This window comes from Suncus etruscus, chromosome 1 (assembly GCF_024139225.1).
Source record: "Suncus etruscus isolate mSunEtr1 chromosome 1, mSunEtr1.pri.cur, whole genome shotgun sequence".
Taxonomy (NCBI): domain Eukaryota; kingdom Metazoa; phylum Chordata; class Mammalia; order Eulipotyphla; family Soricidae; genus Suncus; species Suncus etruscus.
The window spans coordinates 5,194,428-5,215,211 of NC_064848.1; the positions used below are offsets into that span (position 1 = coordinate 5,194,428).

At 41.7% G+C, this 20,784-nt stretch overlaps 1 protein-coding gene across 2 annotated transcripts in view; it reads left to right on the forward strand.

The window, feature by feature from the left end:
- AAGAB (alpha and gamma adaptin binding protein) overlaps nt 1-20,784 on the forward strand; it is a 47,062-nt gene that overhangs the window by 18,817 nt on the left and 7,461 nt on the right. For both annotated transcript variants that reach the window (XM_049778284.1, XM_049778294.1), the window contains exons 5-7: nt 3,272-3,355; nt 17,140-17,222; nt 18,392-18,488. In XM_049778284.1, the coding sequence (XP_049634241.1) occupies nt 3,272-3,355; nt 17,140-17,222; nt 18,392-18,488 (264 nt within the window). The remainder of the gene's footprint in view (nt 1-3,271; nt 3,356-17,139; nt 17,223-18,391; nt 18,489-20,784) is intronic.

Consider the following 20,784-nt stretch of genomic DNA (forward strand, 5'->3'; position numbering starts at 1 on the left):
GCAGGCACGGGGGATCATATGGGACACTGGGATTCGAACCAACCACCTTTGGTCCTGGATCAGCTGCTTGCAAGGCAAACACCTCTGTGCTATCTCTCTGGGCCCATTTCTCAGTACTTTTATTTGAGTATAGATATAGAATTATAAACATTTAGCAAATCAGTCTAGCTGTATGTAAAATACTGGTATGGAAGTACCATGAAGATAGTACATTCTGGTTATTTTTCCTTCCATTTTTACTATTTACTATTTTATTTTATTTACTGTTTTATTATTGTCTGTTCCTCTCCACCAGTGTCCTACTAGCCCTCCTGGAAGCTTAGTTCTGTGAACAAACTCTCCAGTTCTGTTGCCTTTGACCCTTTATTACTCCCCTATTGTGTATCTTTATTTCCCACATATGAGAAAAAGTGTTCTGTAGCTGTCCTTTTCTTAATCGACTTCACACAGCATCTGCATACTGGCGAGTTGCTGCATTTCGTCTTTTCCTACAGCTGCATTGTATTCCATTCTGTTCTATATATGGCAGGGGTGGCGAACAAGTTCAACACAAAGAGCCAAAATTTTAAACTGTGAGAGTCAGAGAGCCACACCACGCAGTGACCTGCCAAAACAAAGAAAAGCATCTCATTTTAACAATAATAAACACATATTGCATTTTGCCATTTTGAGTGAGGGTAAAAATCCTGCAGTGATGATGAGGGTGTGCTACATCCTCCACACTAAGAACTCTCGGCAACATGTGACACAACAGGTGACACACAGGTCCCCTGCTCGCTGGCCTGTACAGTTGTTTCCGAGGGATGGGAGACAGGATGACGCAGCCTGGGGGCGGGACTATGAGATCGCTCAGAGATCTCTCCTCAGAAGTCCCTCCTTAGAAGCAGCAGAACAAAATCCAAACTTGGCAAAGAGCCACGGTATACAAAAGAATGATAAGAGGCAAAGAGCCGCATTCATTTTGGCTGGGAGCCGCATGCGGCTTGAAAGCTGCCTGTTAGCCACCCCTGGTATATGGTGTTCCCCTCTTAGAGCACAACTGCTTGAGCCATTCTTCCATGTGGGACACTTAGGTTGTTTTCATATATTGTACTAAGTGCTGCTATGAAAATAGGTGTGCAAGTCCCTAAAATAAATTTTAGGAAAGTACTGACCTTCCTAGATTTTTAAGATACAAACTATACTGTATCATAAATCTTCAGAGTTCTAGCTTTGTACTGTGGTTGATGGTTTGGATTGCTCATTATAGCTCTTGATGTATGTTGGTCTTTTAAGAATTGAGTCATTCACAGTAAAGATAAACATGCCTTTCTGGTCTTCATTTAAATATTGGAGCATATTCTCAGTTTGCTGGTCTTTAAGAATTAAGTCTTTCACAGTGAGCATTAACATGTCTTAACAATTTTTTTCATTTAAATATTGAAGATGATAAACTCATCTTTGAAGAGTATCCCCACCGTGTTAGGTTGTGGGTTTCTTGTCTGTTTTCCTGTTTTGGAGTCTTACCTCTTGGTGCTTAGGTTCTATGCCTGCTCCATGCTCAAGGATGACTCCTGGCAGTGCTGTGGAGCTGGGGATTGAACCAATGTCAGCCACATGCAATAAGCATCTTACCTGCTATATTATCTTGGGCCCTGGATTAGTACTTTTTAATGAGTCGTCTGTCCAGCAGTTACTGATTGGTGACTCTCTTTCAGGTGCCATATCAGATAGTGAGAATGATGAAAAGAACTCAGCGGGGCAGGATTCTTCCCTCAAAGTGTGTCTATTCTCGAGTGGGAGATTACCCCAGTAGATCCTATGTTCAGGAAGATCTTTCCTTAGAGTGTCATCTCCCACTCTTTGAGAATGCTATGACTGACTTGCCCTTTTTTCAGTTCATTAGTTTGTAACTAATAAGTTACAAACATTACATTCTTTTAAATTTTAATTTAAAATTAAAATGTTAAATTCAGTTCTTCTGAGTTCTGATTGTGTACTCTTGTATTAAACTGCCCACGTCAGTTGCCAGAGGTAACTCTGATACATGTAGATTGTGCTTTAGAAACTGAAGACTTTTCTCTTTGAAACACTGGAAAATTGTTTGTGCCATTGTTTTCCATGTGCTGCCTATAGTCATTATTGGCAGAATATACTTTGTACGCACTCCACCTGCTGTGTAGCTGAGACTCTCACCTCACTATTGATTGACGTTGCTTATAGTCTCAGTAATGGGGATTTTTCTTTTTCTTTTTTTTGGTGGTGACGGATTTTGGGCCACACCTGGCAGTGCTCAGGTTACTCCTGGCTCTGTGCTCAGAAATCATTCCTGGCAGGCTGAGGGATGGGATGCCTGGGGATCGAACCTGGGTCGACCACATGCAAGGCAAACACCCTACTCACTGTGCTATTGCTCCAGCCCCCATCTTATTATTTGTTTCCCCCTTTTACTTTTTCGTCCCTCTCTCCCTTCCTTCCTTCCTTCTGCAGTTTTAGTGAAATTCTTTTTTGTTTGTTTGTGTTTGTATTTTTGTTTTTGGGTCACACCCAGCAGCATTCAGGAGTTACTTCTGGCTCTACGCTCAGAAATCGCTCCTGGCTTGGAGGGCCATATCAGATGCTGGGATTCAAACCTTTCTTCTGCATGCAAGGCAAATGCCCTACCTCCATGCTATCTCTCTGGCCCCAGTTTTAGTGAAATTCTAAAAGTAGTGTAGCACCAATACTAAATTAACTACCTTGTTTTTTACTGCCCATCTTCTGTCTCTTACACTTAGGATTTTAGCAATTTGATATCTGTCTTAGCCCTTTTTTTTCTGATTAAGAAGTTATTCTCTAAATTCCCATGATGAATAATCATTACTATGCTTTTTTATTTTTATTTTTCATTACTATGCTTCTAAGGAGAAAGAGGGCACTTAAAGGATTTCATAGCACATGAAGAAGACCATTTCTGCTTTTAGGAAACCCACTCTCTATAAATAACCAAGATTAGTACCTCTAACACAATCTAGGATTATGTAATTAATGGGAATAATGCTTTCAGGAGAAAAAGAGTGGTATTGCCGTTGGTTAGGTAAGGGGAATGACTTTTATTATAGAAAACTCTTTTGTTTACTTCATTGTTTTAATTTTTAGTATATTTGTGTCAGGAGGGCTAAGCTCTAGATTGATTATTTTCCTTATTTCATGCACTATAGTGTGAAATTAGTCATAGTTATTTAAATCATTTACAGCATGGCTTAGGTGATATATGTATATATAAATATGTGTATTTTTCTTCCCTGATTAGATGACTTCCCAGAGTCTACAGGAGTAAAGCGGATTGTACAAGCCTTGAATGCCAATGTCTGGCCCAATGCAGTGATGAAGAATGGTAAGTAACTTAGACTGAAAGCCTTTTTTTTTTTCTCTTATTAAGTTTAAAATTATTCAACTAGATGCATAACTATTGAGATTCTAGGAGATCTGTGCGTGTTTTTCAACTTTAAGTACTACTCAATTACAGAAAGAACCAATATTAAGATATATAAGGATTTTTAAAACATGCTTAATAATTCAGTAAGCATTTGAGCTTGCTTCTAATATGTCTAGTATTATTACTGGCTTTGTGAAATAACCCTCAAATTGTAAGATGGCAACCTTATTCTTGGAGGACTGTCGCATACTCAGCTTTGCTTACTCACTTCTATCAGGGCTCAGGGGACATATCAGGTGCTTGGGATTGAACCCAGATTGGTCAAATGCAAGGCAAGCTACCTCCCTGAAGTACTCTTGCTCTTGCCTCCTAGGGTTCCTTACAGTAGGAACCATACTGTAAGAAGCTCATGAGGGCTACTGTGAGGTCAAAGCATGTTCATGAGAAATGTCGGGCAACTATGCCAGGTGGTCTAAAGTGGTTGGCAGAGGAGATCATGCATAGAGATGAAAGGGATGTCTTTGTTCCAGGCATGAGTGACTGAGACAGCCAAAAGGAGAAAGTAATAGAATAAGTAGTCTTCATGAACTATCCCAGATTTGGAGTGGTAAAAGGGGAAATTCACAGAGAGAAGAGGAGGAGGTATGTCTTTAGAATCATGGTGGTATAGGGCTAGAGAGATAGTCTAGTAGCAGTTGCTTTATGTGTGTTGATCTGATTTCCATCTCCAGCAACCCATATGGTCCTCCACAGGCCCTACCAGGAGAGATTCTTTTTTTTTGTTTTGCTTTTTTTGGGCCTCACCCGACAGCACTCAGGAGTTACTCCTGGCTCTGTGCTCAAAAATCGCTCCTGGCAGGCTAGAGGACCATATGGGATGCTAGGAATCAAATCCGGGTCCATCCTGGGTTGGCCATGTGCAAGGCAGACGTCTTACCACTGTGTTATCTCTCTGGCCCCCAGAAGAATCCTTGAGCACAGAGTCTGGGGGGCGGGGGGCAGAGCAGTGGCACAAATGGTAAGGCATCCACCTTGCCTGTGCTAGCCTAGGACGGACTGTGGTTTGATACCCCAGCGTCCCATGTGGTCCCAAGCCTGAGCGTCACTGGGTGTGGCCCCAAAACAAACACATAAAACTCAAACACCCTCCAAATTCCAAAATAAGTAAATTAATAAAATAATGGTTTTGTGCCTTGTATATCACTACCCCAGTTTGACTCCCAACTGCATATTATTCCCCAAGCACTACCACCAGTGAGCCTGAGTATAGTTGGATGTGGACCAAAAACCAAATTAATAATTAAAAATAAATAAGAACACTGTATTCTGGTGTATCAATTGGGACTAGTTTAGAAGAACAATCCTATGGTCAGAGCAAGGATGCGGGCTAAGACCATGCCTTGTTTGTAACCTGACCTAACTCAGTCCTTGACACTGTATGTTCCCCTGAGTACTCCAGTGTATCTTGGGTCATTCATGGATCATCGGGCTCTCTTCATCACCCACCCACCCACCCCAGAACCTCTTCATTGAATGGTTTCTTTCTCTGTTACCATTGGACCAGATCCCCCCAAGCATTATAGATATGGTCCTAGATGCCCCAAGCTCCCCTAGGGTGACCCGGGTGATCCCTAGGACCACAGGGCCCGGGCAGCATTGCATACTCAGGGCCTGATGGTCCCAAGAATTTCTAGGAAGATATCCCAGGGGCCACCTAAGCACCTCTTGGGAGGGTTCCCCAAAAGAAAGGACAACACATGCCTTGTGTGCTTGAGGCCCCAAGTTTGAATCATACCCAGCATGGTGTGCTCTGCTGCAGTACCAGGGACTGCAGGCTTGAAGGCTGATGGGGTCCCTTGTAGTCCAGCAGAAGAGTAGGGCCTGATCAACACAGTTGGCCTATAGCTGCTGCTGCTGCTGCTTGTCTGTGTTCATTGTCTCGCTGTTGTAAAGGCAGTTAAAGGCAATCCTGGGCCACTCTCTCTCTGAAGGTGGTAGGGAAGGACTGGTTCAATGGATTTTAGGGGGTGGGAGGGGAGTCACCCTCAGCCTAGATACACAGGTAGGTAGATCCACTTCCCAGGAGAATGTTTTACACCCCTTCAACCACAGTTGGGGTCACCCCCCCCCTACACACCCACATCCACACACACACACACACACACACACACACACGCACGCGCACACACACAGTTGGGGCATTAGTGAGATTGGCTGTTTTTCAGCTTACCTGAGCTCAGATCATGCCACCATTGGAGAAACTTTTTCAGATGTAATCAACCATGTTTTTTTTTCTTTCTTCTTCTCTCTTTTAAGACAGAATCTAATGTGTTTGATGCTTTTGATTTTGTTTTGTTTTGCCTTGTTTGGGGCCACATCAAACAATGCTTAGAGACTAACTCCCACCTCTGCATTTTAGTGATCATTCCTGGCAGGCTTGGGGACCATATAGGAACCTAAGTTGACTGCATGCAAGGCAATGCCTTATCCTCTGTACCATTGCTCTGACCCTGCCTGGTGCATTTGAATGGCAAAGATGTCAGAGTTTATTCGGTTTTCATAACAGTTATAGAGACCCTGATGGAGGTAGATAGAGTAAGGGGACTTTAGCATACATGACCTTCTTGTGAGTCAAACAAGAATGTTCAAATTGAGACCCAATCCTTCTCTTTCCTCTTGCCATGCCTTTGTTAGACTGAGACATTGCTGAGAAGTACTTTCTCCATAAAAATATATTTGAGGTATGGTACATAAACTAGATCAATTTGGAATAAAATTATATTCAGTGACACTTATTAGATTTATGAGAAATATTTTCAGAAAAGCTTATTAGACTTCTTCCAGTTTCTGAAAAATATGCCCAATATGTCCACATAATAAAGATGTAATGCCTTATAATTTATATTTGTGGCTCTGAATTTAGAAGCTGGACTGAACACGTTTTATTACTTTGGAATTGTCAAAGGTATTTTCTTGAGGAAAACAATGCCATTCTCCTGGTTTCAGATGTTAGCTAGCCTTGATCTTAAGGGAACGGCAAAACAAAGAGACAGATTGGATTGGTCAGAGTTCTTTGTCCTGAAGAATCTTTGTTTTCTCCTTTTTTTCTACAGCTTTGATATGTTGGTTTGTCATGAACCATAATTCATTCGCAAATTGGGTGTTTATGTGCAAACATTTGTATACGGTGCAGCTGCTAGGAAGCAGGGTCGTACCCATACACTCCTGTCTGGTACTAGAAACCTGGCCAAGTGAATAGGTAGCAGTGGGTCCCCCTTTCTTCCTGAGCCGACTGCAGCCCAGGTAGACTTTTGGAGCTTTTCTGGTGGGCTGACCTGCTGGCTGTTTGCCCAGTAGCACCTTCCTTTTTGTGGGTTTTTCTGGGATGACAGCCAGCAGGTGGCAGCTTCTCTTTAATTTCTTGCTGTTTCTTCTCCCACACTTTCCACTTTTTGTCTTTTTCTATACCTGATATTTTTGGGCTGGAACGTGGGCTTCTGCATACAAAACTGACCCAGAGTCCTTTGAGCCATCTTTCTGGCACTTTTTTTTTTTTTCATTTGCCTTGTACATGGCCATTGCAGGTTTGATCCATGGCACCCATATGGTCCCCTTAGCACTGCCTGGCATGACCCCAGAGCTCAGAGTCAGGAGTAAACCCTGAGCAGTGTTGGGTGTGTCCTGAAATTAAAAAATCAAAAATTGGGCCCGGAGAGATAGTACAGCGGCGTTTGCCTTGCAAGCAGCTGATCCAGGACCAAAGGTGGTTGGTTCGAATCCCGGTGTCTCATATGGTCCCCCGTGCCTGCCAGGAGCTATTTCTGAGCAGACAGCCAGGAGTAACCCCTGAACACTGCTGGGTATGGCCCAAAACAAAACAAAACAAAACAAAACAAAAATTGTGCTTAGTAAATATATATAACAATGTGAGTGAAAGGAGAATTCTAGGATTTGGGCCCAAGCAATTTGATGAATAGGTTGCTGTGAACTGCAGGGAAGGGGGGACTTAATACAGAGTGAATGGAGACTGAGACACCCACAGGGGTGCCTGTCAGATGTGCCTTCCACTCTCTGCTCCCAACACGGCCCCTTCACCGACAGTCCTACCAGTAGGATAGGGAAGCATGGGTTCTGTCTCTCAACTGTATCTGGATCAAAAACCATTAGGAATTTGAGTGCTAGTCTGTTCCATCGAGAGAGAGAGAGAGAGAGAGAGAGAGAGAGAGAGAGAGAGTCTGTATGATTGTGCTGTGCTAGTCAGTGTGTGTTTTGTGTGTGTGTGTGACTATGCTCATGTATGTCTTGTGACTGTTCTAGTGGGCTTGTGATGTGTGACTGTGTGATTATACTAGTCTTGCCAGATGATCATTTCACTTTTTTGGTTGAATACTTTGATTACCAGGCAATGCAGAACTTAGGGAAGCAGTCCTAGATGCAGTTAATCCATAGAGAAGTCAAGACCTGTTCTCTAAATTCATTGTAGGTAAAATCTCTTTAGGTGTAGTAACTGAGGTGGCAGGGTGGCAGTACTATCATTTAATATTGTGTCCTAGAGCTGAGCACAGTGGTGAAGATTTTCTATCTCCGTGATTATTTTTGTACTCCCGTCACTGAATTCCATTCTCACACTCTTCTTTTTAGTCTTCCTAATAGGTGAAGAAAGTTCCAACAGAGCCAGAAGAGATGTAGCTCAAAGCTCCTAAAGTGGTCAAGGGTATGTGAAGAACAGAGGATATCTAATGTAATAAGTTGGAAATGAGCAAGCTCCGAAGGGTTTAATTTGATATTCTGTAGTGTAGGATTTATATAGAGAGATTTGTCTTTATTTTTATTTTTCATGTCTTGAATATGCATGGCCCTTTAGTCCCCAGCACTGCACAGTCCACTGAGAATCACTGGAGTGGTTTTCAAAATTAAAAAAAAATTTAAGGCGAAAATGACGAAATGAAACCTTTATTGACTACTGTTTGAAATAATTTATAGACTATTTGAGACTAGGATGAACTGGGCAGAAAGTAGATAGGAAAGTACTTTGCCTAAACTTTTACAACTATGATTTTTTGAAACACAAGTGTCTAACCACAGTTGAGTGGCTAAAGAAGTTGTCCACATACACAGTGGATCTATTGAGCTCTGAGAAAGATAAAACTTAGATTTTGATAGAGCAAGCATATCACTGGAGGTCATTGTTTTAAGTAAAATAAGTGAGGAGAAAGCCATCAAATAATCTCGCTTACATGGTCAGTGGCAAGACAGTGAGGAAATAGACAGTGTCCAGTGGAAACACAGCCTTAGATTCTCAGATCTTTAATAGGACGGAGGTGACCAGAGAAGTGGAAGTTGGCAGGGAGGGAGCAGAGAAGGGACATTGGTGAAGGTTCAAGCACTTTTGAGTCTGAGTGCAGTGCACTATTTTGACACCCCTAACCAAAAACATTTATTCTACTGGAACCATGTCATCCTACTTTAAAAAAAAAAGAAAGAACCTATTTTCCAGAGAATTCATGTTTTTCATTGCATTATTTTTTTTTTTTTTTGTAAAAAGGTGTTTTGTTTTGTTTTTAAATCAAGTCTGAGTGTATCCAGACCACATCTTCTGGAACTTTAAAGAATTTTATAAGGGACACTTTTGTTTGTTGAGACAGTATAGTGAATTAGCCTGGTGACAACATTTAGAACATAGTTTGCCCACGCTTGCTTCTGCTGTGGCATATTTTTTTTAAGCAGATGAGCAAAATGATCCACTAGGGAGAGGTGACAAGTCACATTCACTCATGAAGTTAGGGGCTAAGGTGAAGTGAGACTCAGGTCTCCTGATTGTTGTGTTTTTCCCTGACGCTGTGTTGATTCACATTAATGGCTAATCAGAGTAATGAACACAGGGCTATTATATAGTTTACCTGGACTACATGGAAAATTATTGGGGAGCCAGACTTCATTCCCTGCTGGAGCCCCTCAACCCAGGTCTTCTAACCCTATTAGAGTTTTAACTAGGTTTTGTTTTAATTTGGAGGTAATGATCATATCTGAGATTTTGTACTGCTTTTCTTTTATTACCTTTTAAATAAAACCTTCTAAGAAGTTACCTGAAATAATGTTGGTGTAATATCTAGTCCATTTAATCCAAGCTGCAGATAAGGCTTTTGGATCAATGGAATAAATACTTGTTTTTGAATTGTTTGATGCTCAGAAAGTACCCCTGACTTGGGGGGACCCTATGGGACAACGGAGGATAGAACCGAGGTCCGTCCTACACTAGCGCTTGCAAGGCAGACACCTTACCTCTAGCGCCACCTCGCCAGCCCCTGAATTGTTTTTCTTAGTCGCAACAGGTTTTTTTCTCCTCTGTTTGGATTAAGACTACCTCTGGCACACAGTGCTTTTGTTAATTTCAAAGTGTAAAAAGATTGAATTATGTGCTGCAGTCGAAGGTGAATGTTATGTTAGAGATTAATAGAAAAAATTTAAAAAAAAAGAAAGATTAATATGTCTTCCTGGTACACAGGTATAACTGTTTGGTTAGTTGATATCGTTTTATGCAAGATGACACCCAGCCATTAACCCAAAACAAAGCGTTCCCCCAATTTCTTCTTTCCTTTTCACAAGCCCACCTGGATCTTGCTCCACCATCCCCCACCCAGCTGAATTTGTACTAAGAATAAAAGAAACAGCACTTTTATTTTTGGTGGGCGCAGGCCCAGAGGCCACAACGCGCAGACAGACTTCATGGCTCTCTCTTGACTGGCTTGGTTAATTAATTCTTCACTGTTACCATACTTCTTCAGACCCGTCCACCTTGTGGGTGGAAATATGGTGTATGGGTGATTTATTTTATATTTATTTTTTTATTTTTATATTTATTTTATATTCTTGATCTTTTTCATAAGATGCAAACTTAAGAACAATTTTAATAGAAAAAACTTACCACTTTTAAGAAAGATATTTCCCCAACCTTGCTCTTTCTCCTTCTTCCTTCAAGTTTCTTGATTCTGTTGTCAGTGTCAACTGATTCATTTTATTTTGTTTGTCTGTTGATTAAGGTTTTTTTTTTGTTCTGCTAGTACTGTACAGCAAAATCTTATACTACTTGGCATTTTCTTACTGATTTATTTTACTCTAGCTCCTTCTTCTTTGCTGCAAATGGCATCTTTTTTTGTTTTTTGTTTTTTGTTTTTTTTTGGGGGTCACACCTGGCAGCGCTTAGGGGTTACTTCTGGCTCTATGCTCAGAAATCAATCCTGGCAGGCTTGGGGGACCACATGGGATACTGAGATTCGAACCACTGTCCTTCTGCATGCAAGGCAAATGCCTTACCTCCATGCTATCTCTCCGGCCCCAAATGGCATCTTTTTTTTTTCTGTAGCTGAATGATATTCTAATATAAAATAATAGCATCTTTTGTTGTTGTTGTCATTGTTTTGTGGTCACACCTGGTAGTGCTCAGGGGTTACTTCTAGCTCTGTGCTCAGAAATCACTATTGGTAGACTGGGGACCACAGGGATTGAACCCAGGTTTGCAGTGTGCAAGGCAAGTGCCCTACCTTATGTGCTATTGCTCCCACCCCAAATTTATAGCATCTTTATCCAAGCAAACCAGATACTCCAAACCTATCTATCTCCCTGTTCCAATAGTTGTTTTTGCTTTTTGGGGACCATACCTGGTGGTGCTTAGGGATTATTCCTGTTTCTGCAGTTAGTAATATTCGTAGTGTGCCTACGTGGCCATATGGGATGCCAGGCATAGAACTAAGGCTGGCTGTGTACAAGGCAAAAGCCCTACCCGCTGTACTAGGGGTCAGCACCCCTACAGTTGTTTTAGATGAAATTCATTCATACAGGTGGAGTTGGTACCATATTGTTACTTTTGTATTTTGTTGATGATTAGCATTTTCCCATATGCGTGTTGATCAACTCTGTGCCCTTTTAGAAAAGTGTTCATTCTGGAGCCGGAGAGATAGCACAGCGGTGTTTGCCTTGCAAGCAGCCGACCTAAGGTGGTTGGTTCAAATCCCCGGCATCCCATATGGTCCCCCATGCCTGCCAGGAGCTATTTCTGAGCAGAAAGCCAGGAGTAACCCCTGAGCACTGCTGGGTGTGGCCCAAAAACCAAAAAAAAAAAAAAAGAAAAAGAAAAAAAGAAAAGTGTTTATTCAGATGATCTGTTTTTAAGTTTTATGTTTTCGGATTGGGTGTTTTGTTGTTGTATGAGTATTTTGGTTTTATTTGCTTTGTTTGTTTGGAGACCATACCCAGCAATACTTAGTGTTTACTCCTGGCTTTGCACTAAGAAATCACTCCTGGCAGGTTTAAGGGACAATATGGGATGGGACAATATGGGATGCCGGAGGTCAAACCCTGGTAAGTGTTTTACCTACTATAGTATGTCTCAGTTCCCCATTATGTAAGTTCTTTATATAATTTAAAAAAACACATTATACAGTAATTTAATATTTTTATTCTGATTCTTTAGATAGTTCCAGAATAATGGAGGTCAATGAGGCATCTTCTGTTATTCATAATCTGTCTCTTTGTGCCACACCTGAGTTTATGGTAATGATTTAGTGGGGGAGTTTGGGCCACACCCAGTGATGCTCAGGGATTACTCCTGGCTATGCACTCAGAAATCGCTTCTGGCTCTGGGGGGACCATATGGGATGCTAGGGAGCAAACGAAGGTAACGTCTTTTAAAAGATTAGAGGGTAGGTTGCTAAGGAAAGCAGCTTGTAGAGAACTTTTTTTTGGGGGGGGGGGGGTTGGGCTGCACCTGGTGATGCTCAGGTTACTCCTGGCAGGCTCAGAACCATATGGGATGCTGGGGATCGAACCCGGATTGACCACGTGCAAAGCAAATGCCTATCCACTGTGCTATTGCTCTAGCCCTTGGCTTAGAACTTTCGACCTCATCTCTGGACCAATGGCTAGTGAGGTGATTGGTTGTGTCTAGTTTTGAGCCTCCATGGAAACCCTGATGTGCTGGCTGCAGAGAATTTCTAGATTGCTGCTGAGTCTATTGAGGGGCTGGGGGCTTCCTGCCCAGATGCTTGTTTCAAAGTTATTTTAGAGGAATTGGTGATCTGTTAAGAAAGTTCTAGAACAGGGGTCTCAAACTCGCGGCCTGTGGGCTGTTTGCGGCCTTCCGTACAACATTTTGTGGCCCACGGCCGGCCTTCAAATATCGCAGTATTGCGATTATTGGCTTACCGAATAATTGCAATAAAAATCGCATTAGTAAGAAAAAAATCGCATTAAACATTCGCATACCCCAAGCATTTCCGTTCGGGGTATGCAAATGTTTAATGTGATTTTTTGCAATTTTTTCTTACTAATGCGGTTTTTTATTGTGAATATTCGGTAAGCGAAATCCCTTATGCGGCCCTGCCTCACCCCGACTGCCTCCTGCGGCCCCCAGGTAAATTGAGTTTGAAACCCCTGTTCTAGAAGCTGTTCTAGCAAATTATTGAACTTGAGGAATGGATTATGGGAACCCAGTTTGTTTTTTACTTTTTGGAGGTGTTCAGGGCTTACTCTAGGATCTATGTTCAGGGATCATGCTTGGAAGTCTGGGGTGGGGGGATCATGTAGTTCTGGGGATTGAACCCAAGCAGGCTATAAGTACAGCCAGCATCTTCCTGTTGTACCCACTGTGTAAATGGGCAAGCTGAGGTTCAGAGTTGGCATGACTTAAGTGGCACAGTAAACAGCAGAACGCGGACTCAGATCTTGCCTCTACCTGTCTCCAAGTCCATTTGCTCACCAAGGTGCACTAATAAACAAGTGACTGAAGCAAAACAAATGGGTAAAACAAAAACTCTTTTTAGAATTGTTTTTGTCTTTTCTCTCTACAAAAAGTTTCCCTTTTTAGTGAGATCCTTAATTCTTCAGTTGTCTCATGTAATTTAAGTAAAAATTGCCATGGAATTGCATTTTAACTTTTAAAAATAACAATGTATCTCTTGGTTTGTAAAGAAATCTGGGCATATGAATGGAGAGGAGCTGGGATCAAATTCTGGACTGGTCTTAGTGATGTAAGACAGATGTTTTACAGCTGAGCTGCATTAAAGTTTTCTTGAAATTTAAAGAATATACTTTAGGGGCTGGAGAGATAGAATGAAGGTAGGGTGTTTGCCTTGCGTGCAGAAGGACAGTGGTTCAAATCCCGGCATCCCATATGGTCCCCTGAACCTACCAGGAGGATTTCTGAGCACTGCCGGGTGGGACCCTAAAAAACAAACAAACAAACAAACAAACAAACAAAAAAACCCAATGGGGCCAGAGAGATAGCATGGAGGTAAGGCGTTTGCCTTTTATGCAGAAGGTCATTGGTTCGAATCCCCGCATCCCATATGGTCCCCCGAGCCTGCCAGGGGTAATTTCTGAGTGTGGAGCCAGGAATAACCCCTGAGTGCTGCCGGGTGTGACCCAAAAACCAAAAGACAAACAAACAAACAAAAAGAGAGAGAGAGAGAATATAGTTTAAAGAATATCCCTTTCCTCTCCCTTTACTTCTCTCCCTCTCTCCTCTCTTTCTGTCCTCTGTCCCTATTTCTCCCTTTTGCCTCCTCCTGATGTTTTTTAAATAAAATTTTACCTTAAAATTAAATACATAAAATTTTATACTCAAGGCTTGAGAACTTCCTTTTACAATATTTGTTTGTTTGGTTTTGATATTTTGTTTGTAAGCCACACCTGGCCATTTTCGGGGGTTACTCCTTGAGGCCTCGGAACCATTTGAAATGCTGGTATCAAACCTAACTCAGCTATGTGCAAGGCATGAGCTTTACCCACTGTACTACCTGTTTGTCTCTCAAATGTTTATTCTATCAAAGAAGGTCACACTATTCCCCAGGAAATGCTGGAGGGGAAAAAGGGGTGGCAGTTGACTCAGGTGTAGGGCACTTTCTATTTGATAGATTTATAGGGGGGCACTGAGAGGAGACTTCTGAAAAAGAAAAAATAGGTCCAGTAACCTTGAGCACCTCTTAGAGGCCTTATGAGAAGGAACAGTTTAGTTTTTGACATTTCCTGTAGTTCTTTGTTCATAAGCAGCAGCACTAGATTTTTTTTTTTAATTTTTTGTGTTATTCCATAGGTACTAACTTAAACTAGTTTACTGAAACTGAATTAGATGTTTATAGGATCAGAGTGTAATATGCTTCTTATGGTCTCAGAATAATTTACTATACCTCACCAACTTTTCTTTTCTGCATCTCTAATATGTTCTAGAAGAATCAGTAGCGTAGGTGGATTAATTTATTCCTTGCTAGACTAGTGTTTTGTTGCATCCATAAAACAAGAAATGCTAAACCCAGTTCAACAATTGTCTACTAAAGAAATGAATGGCATTTCCACACCCCAATCCCAGGAAAAAACTCTGAAGCAGGGGTCCTCAAACTTTTTAAACAGGGGGCCAGTTCACTGTCCCTCAGACCATTGGAGGGTCTGACTATAGTAAAAACAAATCTTATGAACGAATTCTTATGCACACTGCATATATCTTATTTTGCAATGAAGAAACAAAACAGATACAAATACAATATGTGGCCCGTGGGCCATAGTTTGAGGACCACTGCAAGGATAGAGAGGAGGGAAAGGTTTATGTAATTCTTTTCTATGACAAGAATAATTTTATAATGGGTGAACAGAGGCAGAATTTTGCTAAACATTGTACTGAGTCAAAAAGAGTTTAAGTCAGAGAGAGAGAGAGAGAGAGAGTACAGGGGAGGGGTAAGGCACGTGGCACGTATGGTCCTCTAAGCTCCTCCAGGAATGATCCCTGATACAACCAGGAGTAAGTCCTGAACACCTCCAGGTGTGTCCTCCAAACCAGGATTCTTCCAAAAGAATTAAAATCAAATTAATTAAAAGTTATTTTAATTACTTTTTTAAGTAAAAAAAAGTATTTCAAAACTATTGTAATTAATATGAAATAAACATGCTTTGAGTAAACAAAAATTAGTTTAACTTCCTGAGCACATAAACAGTGGAACATGGTTGAACTCTCTTTTTGGTTCACAGAAGAATATTATAAGGAAGACTGACCTGATCAAAAGTCCTTCTAACTTTTATTTTGTTTTGTTTTGGGGCCACACCTGGTGGTGTTCAGGGGTTACTTCTGGCTCTGCACTTAGCTATCACTCCTGGCAGGCTCGGGACCTATGGGTTGCTGGGGATTGAAGCCAGGTCAGCTGCATGCAAGGCAAACACAGTACCCGCTGTGCTATCACTCCAGCCCCTTCTAACTCTTTAAATTTAGTTTGAAACCTCATTTTAAGTTCAGGCATCCCGATACCTGCAGGGATTCTGAAACGCAAGGCTCATTTTATTCTCTCAACTAATTAAAAGCACCTAAGGCCCCAGTTCAATGTGACTGCCAAGATATACCAAGGAATGTGTCTTTACTGCATAAAGTCACCAACTTCTGGAGCAGAAAAGCCCTTCACATCACAGCACCCTTCTTTTACAGATCAGGATCCTGAGACATAGAGGAATAGATTCATTTTCTGGTAAATAGATCCCGAGATTAAACCTAGGTGTTCTGACCACTAGTCCGTTAACTTTTTATTATTCTGACTTGTTTATCTTGAGAACTTCTTGATTGAGGGCATTCACTTTATTTTTCTTGGATAAAAGAAACACATATAGCAAACATATTATAAAATACATATAGTGCCACCAAACATGCAGAGCTCTGAGAGGTGAGCATTGGAGCATGGAACAAAAGCCAGAAATTCATTACCAGGAAAGTGGGGGTGGCACAGATTCAGCTGTTGGTATATAATGTGAGTCTCCCTCACACCCCTTCTTGGAGGCAGTGCCTGGGTATTTCAGACCAGAAAAGGATAAGGACACCTGAAAGCTGGAAAGCTGGGTGCTCTGTGGAGAGAGGGAGGGAACTGGGGTATGTGTGTGCAAGCCTAAGCATTGTCTCATGTGCCACCCAGAGTGATGTGTGTGTGTGTGTGTGTGTGTGCATGTGCTACCTTTATGACAAGACAAGAGGGAAGGGCTGAGAGAGAGAAAAAGAGCAGGAGGAGGGTAGGAAATAAGACACAACCCTCAGACATTGCTGTTGCCTTGTCACGGATTATTGCTGTTATGGATTATTGTTCTCCAATTGTACTCCAAGGCCATCATGCTGCTTTTCAATTTCTCTGTTCCTGACTTCCTGAAATTCACCTTCTTTAGCCTTTTATAAGTTGTAGGGATTCTACGGTTAGTTCCTTGAATACTGAAGTCATTTAGGCATGTGTCCTGATGATTCTGGAGGAATACTGTTGGGTTAGTTCAAGGAGACTTGCTCTTTGTCAACAAAGATAGCAAGAGTATCAGGTCTCCTGAACCACAGAGGGACCACTCAGTTATGACTACTAGGAAAGCAGATCTCCAGATGCAGTCCTGTGCCTTTTTGCTGACAGCTCTTCTTGGGAGTAGGGTTTCCAGAGTTTTGGTGAAGACATCATGGTAGCACTCATTCTTGGTCACTACCAGGTTAACATTGCTCCTCTGTGGCTGTGGAATGGCTGAGTGGTCCTGAGCTGTTCATAGCTTTGCTGGCATCTTGTTTGACCTACTTGAACTGATAGTTTGAAAGTGATTGAGAATTGAGGTAGTTTGGTCATTGACTTTATTTTTTTACACATAAGGCTTTGTTAGTGAAATAATAGCTGCTTTTTTATTAGCAGTCTTTTCAAATTTTAGCAGCAAATTTAAAAAATTCAGTGCTGATGTATTTTTCTTTTTAGATCGGAACCAAGGCTTTAGCCTTCTCAGCTCGCTGGCTGGAGCCCACCATAATGTTGGGGCCGCAGAGCGGAGCCACTCAGAGGTAACACTCATTTTTGCTTTATCTATACATCCTGTCCTTGGAAATCCTCACCCATTTATCCTCTTTCCCTTGCCAGCTGAGAGGTGGCAGAGAATATAAAAAATAGATGAAAGAGGCCAAAATGATAGTACAGGGGTTAAAACATTTCCCCTGCATATGGCCAATCCAGATTCAAACCCTAGCACCCCAGATGTTCCCCTGTTCTTCATCAAGAGTGATCCCTGAGCATAGAGCCAGACCTCTATCCTAAATCCTGAGCACCCAGCACAAAACCAAACTGAAAATAGATGAACAGCCCTTTGTGCGTGATGCTTGTTGAATGAAGGCTTGTTTGACATTAAAGCTGCAAGCCCTGGAATTGGGGCAATAGTATAGTAGGTAGGGTGTTTGCCTTACACGTGGCCAACCCAGGTTTCATTATTGGCATCCTATATGGTCTTTGGTGCTAGGAGTAATCCCCGAGCAGAACAGAGGAAAAACAAACAAACAAACTATAAGCCCTTCCCAGGTGTTTGCATTTTAGGTTGTTTATTTTATTGAGTTGTTGAAGAAAATGGGCTGAAATTTCTTGATAGGAATTTACATCTAAAATAAAATTGGAGATTCTTCCTGAGAAGCTCTGGTAGACAGACCCTACCTGTGATGGGTGAACCTATGGCACTCGTGCCAGCGGTGACACGCGAAGACCTTGCAGCTGGCACGAGGGAAGGTCCACAATTAAGATATGTGGCGCATGATGCATCGTTTTTAGATAGTAAAATCTTCTTATTAAGGTTTAATTGACATGCTGGCACTTTTGAGGAAATTCTTTGGTTTTGTGCAGCAGTTTGGGCACTCGGGCTCAGAAAGGTTAGCCATCACTGCACAGTCTGAGTGAGGCCCCTACCCATAGAAACTTTATTGTCATTTCAGCTCTGTGTCCTCCAAAACACTGGATCAGCATGCTGGCAGACATGTTCCAGACGTGTTTCTCACCTGTTGCTGATCTCTTTGTCATCAGTGGCACCAGCTTTTTCACATGTGTAGTAAAATGTGGATCTTGTGTGTGTGTTTAACACTCATTTTCTCTTCTCTGTCTTAGCAACTTTCCCTAAAGCCAGCCAGGAAGCAAAGGGGTCAGCCTGATTGGCTTGAACCTTGCAATAATCCTTCTGTATGCTCTTCCACAGCAGACCCGTGTGCCACCAGCTGATGGAACTGAATTTCTCCAGCATTCCCAGGGTGGTGCAGTGAATGAGGCTGATTCTCAGGCAGACAGTCTGGTGGGTAAGTTCCCCTGAGAGCTGGTGTTGTGGAGCCCAGACTGGACATGCAGCATCTATCTAGGGGAAGATGACTTTCTACAAGAGCAGGAAAGAAAATTTATATTTTATATTATTATTTTATTTATATATTTTTATATAAATGAAAGGAGCCCATGGATTCCGTCAGAAAAAAAAAAAAGAGGAAGACAAGATCTTCTACAGATCTTTTGGTCCAGCTTTCTCTTGAGAGCTCTTGGCATGATTACTTTAGCTTGAACAGAAAGAACCAGGAAGTGTGCTGCCTTTTAGTTGTAGGATTCACACTCCAGAGGATTGACCCAAGTCAGAATTGACGGTGACAAGAGTGGTGCTGCTTTAGAAGACCTTGAAGAGCTGGCTAAAGTGTACTTGTGCTGTCTAATTTCTTATTTTATTTAGTAGTGAAGTTTTTTGTCATAGACATTCTTTTCCAGGAATGCAGTAGATTTCCAGAGCTATATAAAATGTGTCTAAGGTGGTCCTGAAATGAAATCTTACCTGCCGTCCCAAAGTCAGAAAGCTAAGGCGTTTCAGTGACAATCACTAGAGATGCATATTATGTGGGAGTCGTGACCTCTCTGTTCTTTTTTTTTTTTTTTTTTTTTTTGGTTTTTTTGTTGTTTTTTTTTTGGTTTTTGGGCCACACCCAGCGTTGCTCAGGGGTTACTCCTGGCTGTCTGCTCAGAAATAGCTCCTGGCAGGCACAGGGGACCATATGGGACACCAGGATTCGAACCAACCACCTTTGGTCCTGGATCGGCTGCTTGCAAGGCAAACGCCGCTGTGCTATCTCTCCGGGCCCGACATCTCTGTTCTTAATGTCACAGAGAATGTGGCTCTAGCAGAAATGGAATTTTTCATACTTTAGGGTAGAACGATAGTGTAATGGTTAGGGCTTGGCTCGCATGTAACCTAACTGGTTTCTAACCCCAGCATTCCATTTGGTCCCTTGAAGCCCACCAGAAGTGATTCCTGAGTGTAGAGCCAGGAGTAACTCTTGTGTAATGCCAGGTTGGAGTAAAAAATTAAACGAACAAAAACCCAACAATTTTTTTCTAAGATAATTTGTGTAGAAAATCGAAATGTTTGGTTATAGAAGCATGAGGAAAATTACAAAAAGACTCCTTTTTATCTGTAGTTTTTGCTCCTTGTTCCTTATTTACTGATGGGAAGGGGAGGCATCCCAAGTGGCACTCGAAGAGCCCAGGGTCCCTCGGTGATATTTAGCCCAGGCTAAATAGTGGGTCTGTACTAATCCTAATCTGTGCTGTCTCCATGACTCCCACTTTGTCCTTTAAATGAAATCTTACTGGCTTTTAAACCTCTAAATGTCTCTGCTTTGAAGACTCCTTAACTATTGCTAAAACCATTGGAAAAAAGCCAACTCAAGCAGATGGAACAATAATACTGTGGAGAGAGCTCTTACAGCCAACCTAGATTTGATCCCCTTCACCTTATAGGGTCCTCGAGGGCTCATCAGGAATGATTCCTCAGCACGGAATCAGGAGTAAAACCTGAGCATAGCAAGGTGTGGCCCTCACCCCCATAAAAAAATCCATCTGAAGTGAGAAAACAAGTATTTTAAATAGGTCTCTACCTTTAAGTTAAAAACAGAAAACCCTACGAATGGAGAGATAGTGCAGCAGGTAAAATGCAGGCAACCTGGATCGATTCCCAGCAGCCCATATATTTCCACAAGCACTGCTAGACATAATACTTGAGCACATAGCCAGGAGCAAGCCCTGACCTCTCTAGGGTATGGCCCCCAAACAAATAAGCAAATCGGAACCCTGAATATGTTTGAATTCTACTTAATTTTAATTCTTACAGGGGTATTGGCTAGAAAGTTCAAAATTATTTTTATATATTTATATAATTCATTAGAACAAATATATATGATTTTAGACATTTAGTTAATGAAACCTAAGTTTTCCATAGAGAAAGAAGTTAGAAATAAAGAGGGGGGCTGGAGAGATAGCATGGAGGTAAGGCGTTTGCCTTTCATGCAGAAGGTCATCGGTTCGAATCCCAGCATCCCATATGGTCCCCTGTGCCTGCCAGGAGCAATTTCTGAGCATGGAGCCAGGAATAACCCCTGAGCACTGCCGGGTGTGGCCCAAAAACCACAAAAAAAAATAAAAAAATTAAAAAAAAAAAAAAAAAAGAAATAAAGAGGGATGAACCCTTTGGCATGAGACTGGAAAAGCAAATATTAGCATGAACTCCTTGGATTTAAAGATATACTTGGAGGGACCAGGGAGATAGTATAGTGGGAAGAG